The sequence below is a fragment of the Caenorhabditis briggsae genome (genome assembly GCF_000004555.2).
Source record: "Caenorhabditis briggsae AF16 supercontig from assembly CB4, cb25.NA_023, whole genome shotgun sequence".
NCBI lineage: Eukaryota > Metazoa > Nematoda > Chromadorea > Rhabditida > Rhabditidae > Caenorhabditis > Caenorhabditis briggsae.
This window is the reverse complement of record NW_025543297.1, coordinates 9,852-15,323: the sequence shown is the minus strand read 5'-3', so window position 1 is coordinate 15,323 and position 5,472 is coordinate 9,852. Positions and strand designations below refer to the sequence as shown.

The 5,472-nt window shown below is 40.6% G+C and overlaps 1 protein-coding gene across 1 annotated transcript in view; it reads right to left on the bottom strand.

The window, feature by feature from the left end:
• Positions 1 to 4,493: 4,493 nt before the first annotated feature.
• CBG23672 overlaps positions 4,494 to 5,472 on the bottom strand; it is a gene marked incomplete at both ends in the record, with an annotated part of 3,262 nt that continues 2,283 nt past the window's right edge. The window contains 2 exons of the mRNA XM_045240937.1: positions 4,494 to 4,757; positions 4,801 to 4,890. Of these exons, the coding sequence (XP_045091135.1) occupies positions 4,494 to 4,757; positions 4,801 to 4,890 (354 nt within the window). The remainder of the gene's footprint in view (positions 4,758 to 4,800; positions 4,891 to 5,472) is intronic.

The window sequence follows — 5,472 nt, the reverse complement described above, 5'->3', positions numbered from 1 at the left end:
ATTCATGAAGTCCTCGTGCTCCCTTCTCCTTGCCTCCCTCTCCTCAGCTCTCTCCTCAGCTCTCTCCTCCGCTCTGATGGCTCTCTCCTCCGCCCGCTGCTCTCTTTGATCCCTCATCAATCTATCGAGCGTTTCCTGGTTAGATTCGGAGCATTTGTTCATCATCTGAAATTGGAAAAAAATTTCTTGAAATTAACCTAGCTAATTTGTTAATTACCGTAATCATAGCCATGGCGAAAGGCTCGAAGAAATTGTTGACCAGTTGCTGAGGTGGTGGAAGCTGTAGAATTTAATTTTGACCCTAAAAATGCTCCAAAATCTTACCTGTGGGTGTGAGGTGAGAGCTGTGGAGAATCCTTGCCGACTCTGAAATCACCTTTTTCCCTGATTCCCTGATCTTGTACAAAACTTACTGGATGTGGCACAGATGGAGGATACTGCACATGGTAGCGAGACGATGAGCCCGGCTGATTTTGAGCATTTTCGTGCTTTTGAAAAAATATGTTTTTTTAATAATTGATGAAAAAATTTACGAATGCGTCAAAACTTTCCGGAGTGGACGGCATGGAAGTAGCTGGTAGAGGAGGAGGAAGAACTCTGAAAATACAAAATTGGTACTCAATTTTCTTTTTGTTTTAGCTCAATTATCTCGGTTTCTATAAGAGATATAAAAAATCTGTCAACTGATAAAATATTGGTGATTTCATGATAAACAATTTATCAGTTAAAAACGTTTTGAAATCTTTCAAAAGAACCGAGATAATTGAGCTCAAAGTTAACGGACTTCTATTAGATAAAATATAGTATTACCTGTCGGCAAACTTATCTCAGTTCCTATAAAAAATATTAAAAATCTGCCAATTGATAAAATATTTTTGATTATATGATAAACATTTTATCAGTTGACCGCTTTTTGATATCTCTCACGAGAAATGAGAGAGATGGCTTTAAAAATTAGTTATTTTGGTGTAGCCAATTTCTGCAGAAAAAAATACATACGCTGTTTCGAGCTCCGTGGGAGCTGGCTCATGAGTCGGAGTTACAGGATTGACGGAGTGGACAAAGTGCATATTTGGTAGTCTATAATGAATTCTCGTAAGAAATATTTTGTCGAGAGAATGAAGCCGTTAAAATTAGGAACATTTCCCAACAAAAACAATCTTTCTAGTCATCCTATGAGCTAAGATATGGCTATTTGAAGTTTAGGTGGCTGATAGCAAGACACTCTAACTGTCTGCGTCTCTCGCATCCTTTGAATAGAAACGTGAGAGACGCAGAGAAATAGAGCGTCTCGCTGTCGGCGTGTCTAGCTTTTTAAACTTCAAATAGACACATCTTAGACCATAGGATAGCTAGGAAAATGATTCTTGCTGGTAAATGTTCCAAATTTTAAAAGCTTTGTTCTACTAATCGTTCTTATTGCTTTGATTTCATGAAAACTCACCGAACCCAAATCTCCTCCTGTCGCGGTTTGCTCGTCATCTTTCGGTAGTATTAGGTTGGCGGGAAAGTCTTTGTCACTCTGTTTGTTTAATCACTGTTCTCGTATATGGAGGCTGTGTATGATATCGACTCTAGTGAATAACAAGGTGATAAGAACCTTCCATATAAACAAGTCCCCATCTCCTTCCCTGCTCCTCATCTGTAATTGAAACGATATGTTTGTTCCCACTGCTATTCACATCAGACATGTTTTGATTTACCTCTTCCTATCTCACACCACGATGAAGGATTCGGAAACTTTCTTGAAGAATGTGTACAACACACATGCCCCTCACTACAATACTATTCGCAATTGGTTCCATCGTTTCGAAAAAGATGACTTCTCGCTCGATGAAAAGGATCGCTCTGGGAGACCCCGTGAGTTGGATTTGGACAAGCTGAAGCACGCATTGCAATCGGATCCATTTCAATCTAGCCGTGAACTAGCTGTCACATTCGGAGTTCACCATAGCACAGTCCTTGAAGGTTTGAAGTCTCTTGGAATGAGAAAACTTTTTGGTCGATTCATACCTCATCACCTGACTCAAGCCAACCTTGACCGCCGAGTCGACGATTCGATTACTCTTCTCACTCTCCACGCGGGCGATCGATGGCTGGACCGGCTAATAACCGGAGATGAGAAGTGGGTCTTCTACGATAATCACCACAGGAAATACCAGTGGGTTGGAGAAGGAGAGAGCCCACAGGATGTCCCAAAACCCGACCTTCATCCGAAAAAAGTTATGCTCTCTGTGTGGTGGGGAGTGGACGGCCCCATCTACTGGGAACTTCTGCCCGAGGGCAAAACAATAACTGGAGACCTCTACACTACTCAACTACGAAACCTCAAGAAAGCAGTCGACCGTTCGGCCCTGAAAGACAAGAAAGTGTACTATCAACATGATAACGCTCGCCCACATGTTTCGAAACAAGTGAAGCAGGAGCTGATGGGATATGGATGGAATGTTCTCCCTCACCCCCCCCGTATTCTCCTGATCTTGCTCCTTCCGACTATTGGTTATTTGGCGATATGACACGTGCCTTCGAAGGAAGAAGCTTCAATTCCCGTGGAGCGGTCGAAGCGGCACTCAAACAATACTTTGCCTCACGCCCGGCTGGATTCTACCGCAATGGAATCCATAAATTGAGGGAACGTTGGAGACATGTTGTTGATAATGATGGACAATATAATTAATTATTCGGTTATTTTTTCTTTGAGAAATAAACTATTGAAAAAGTGACAAAGACTTTCCCGCCAACCTAAATAACTCCTGGAGACTGAAAACAAAGCTTTTTTGCCCTAAAAATGAAAATTGAGCTTACGAAAGACCCTCCCGATCAGCGTATTTCTTCGAGATATCTTCTTGGATCATTTTTTGGAGTAGAAAGTCTTCTGAAAGAGATTTCTTGAAGAAATGAATAAGAGAGAAAGAGAGAGAGAGAGAGGACGAGGAAAATGGTTCTTTATATATCATAATGTCAGCAGAACGAATACTAGAACGACAAATTTTCTCTGCGTCTCTCCTAAAATCACACTCTCTCGTTTCTTCCAATGACCAACGACAGGAGAATGGTACAAAAGGGGGGAGGATGTTGTGAAAGTTTCCCAGGAGCATAACTAGTTGGAATTTTAAATTTTTCAGAAAATACTTATAGAATCTAGGAGATCAGGAAATGCTAAACATTTTGATACCCTATAAGGCCTAGGTGGGAAAATTGGAAAGTGGATAAAAATGGACTAGAAGATTTTAGGCCTAGGGCAGATGGAGGGAGATGAGAAATCAAAACAGCCTAGCTCCGATGGACGAAAGAGAAAGAGTGAGGAGAAATTGCGCAAGACATAGCCAAATTTCAAATCGATGAGGTTTTCCCGATGATTGCGAAATACGTATTTAAAAAAAAAGCTCGTATTTTTTTCTGTTAAGCTCCGCCCACGAAACATGCAGAATATCCCTGCTGTGCAGTATGGCTTTTTGAAGTATTGGAGACTAGAGACGGAGACACTCTAACTGTCTGTGTCTCTTGCACGCGTTTGGTTGTGTGTAAAACCTTTCGAGAGACGCAGACAACTAGACTGTCTTGCTGTCCGCGTCTCTAGCTTCCGAAACTTCGAATGGCCATATCTTAGCTTTTAGAATGGCTAGAAAAGTGATTTTTGTTGGGAAATGTTCCGAATTTTGAAGACTATCTCCTCTTAGGTAAACCTGTTTTGCCAATTTTTTTTCTTTTCACCAACTTTTTCAAAAATAACATTTTTATTGAACCCAATCAATAATTTCTTTAAACATGAAAACCCGATAAATTCTAACTAATGAGTTTTAAAATAATTTTTGAGCTTGACAACTGTCGCCAGCTTCTCGGAGCACTCGACATGAGAGCACACGAATCTGGTGTATTGGTTTGTGATCTGGAAAAAGTAATGGAATATGGCATATGGGAGCCCGCGGTCGGTCGTCCTTAGAGATAGCGAGCGCGCGGTCGGCCGACCTCTGGCTCAGTCAGGCCGTGTCGGCCGGCTAGAGGAACAGCGAGTTGTTGTCGACCAGTCTAAAGTACAGCGATCGACCGGTCTCAGGGTGAGGCCGCGGTCGGCCAACCTCTGGCTTAGTCGGGTCGCGTCGGCCGTCGTTAGGCTCAGCGAGCCCCGCGGTCGGTCGTCCTTAGGCTTAGCGAGCCCGCCGTCGACCAACCTCTGGCTCAGTCAGGCCGCGTCGGCCGGCTTCAGGTCGCGGTCTTGACTTCCGGTTGCAACAGGTCAGTGGCGAAATGGTCAGTTGCGAAGTGTCCGGTTTTGAAATGTCCGGTTATGAAACAAATAACAGGTTCTAAACTGTCCGGCTACAAAATAGTTGTTTTCAAAACGGTCGGTCCTTAAACGTCCGGCTAGTTGCGAAATGACTCGTTTCAAAACTTCCGGTTGCGAAATAACCAATGAAATTTTCATTTACAAAAAACACAACTTAAAATATTCAAAATTCACAATTCAAGCAATAAATAATTTTTTTGACAATTCACAAAATTCTCAAATCGCCTTCAGAAGCGGAAAAATAGTCAAAAATCGATTCAGCGTCAGTTTGGTGTCCGTCAGTTTTGTAGTCCTCGTCTTCAGAATCCTCTGAATTTTGAATTTTTGAATTCTGAATCGCAACGTCTTCTTCAGAATTCTCAGAAATATCTTTTTCAAATTGAACGGCACGGGCGGTTTCAACGTCTTCAGAAGCGTCGTTATTCCATTTTTTGGTGGCGACAGTAATCCATTTTCCCGGGTAGGTCATCTGGAAATTTATTGATTTTTTGAAAATGGAACTTTCAGATTACCTGCTCCCTGGAGAGCCCATTAACCAGGTATAAGAACTCCAGAAGACAGAATCCAACGACAAAAACGGATGTGATCATTTGACCGTAAGACTGGAAGATGTAGACCAGGGTGGACAAGTGGAGGATCTGGAAATTTTGAATTCCAAAAATTCGGAAAACCAGAAATTCTGAAATTCTGAAATCCTGAATTTCTGAATTTCTGAAATTTTGAAATTCTGAATTTCTGAATTTCTGAAATTTTGAAATTCTGAATTTCTGAATTTCTGATTTTCCAAATTTCTGATTTTCTGAATTTTTGGAATTTCTGAATTTTTGGAATTTTTGGAATTTCTGAACTTCTGAACTTCTGAATTTCTGAATTTCTGAAATTTTGAAATTCTGAATTTCTGAATTTCTGATTTTCCAAATTTCTGATTTTCTGAATTTTTGGAATTTCTGAATTTTTGGAATTTTTGGAATTTCTGAACTTCTGAACTTCTGAATTTCTGAATTTCTGAATTTCTGAATTTCTGAATTTCTGATATTCAGAATTTCTGAATTTCTGAATTTCTGAATTTCTGAATTTCAGAATTTCTGATTTTCTGAATTTCTGAATTTCTGGATTTTTGAATTTCAGAATTTCTGAATTTCTGAGTTTCTGAATTTCTGGATTTTTGAATTTATGAATTTCTG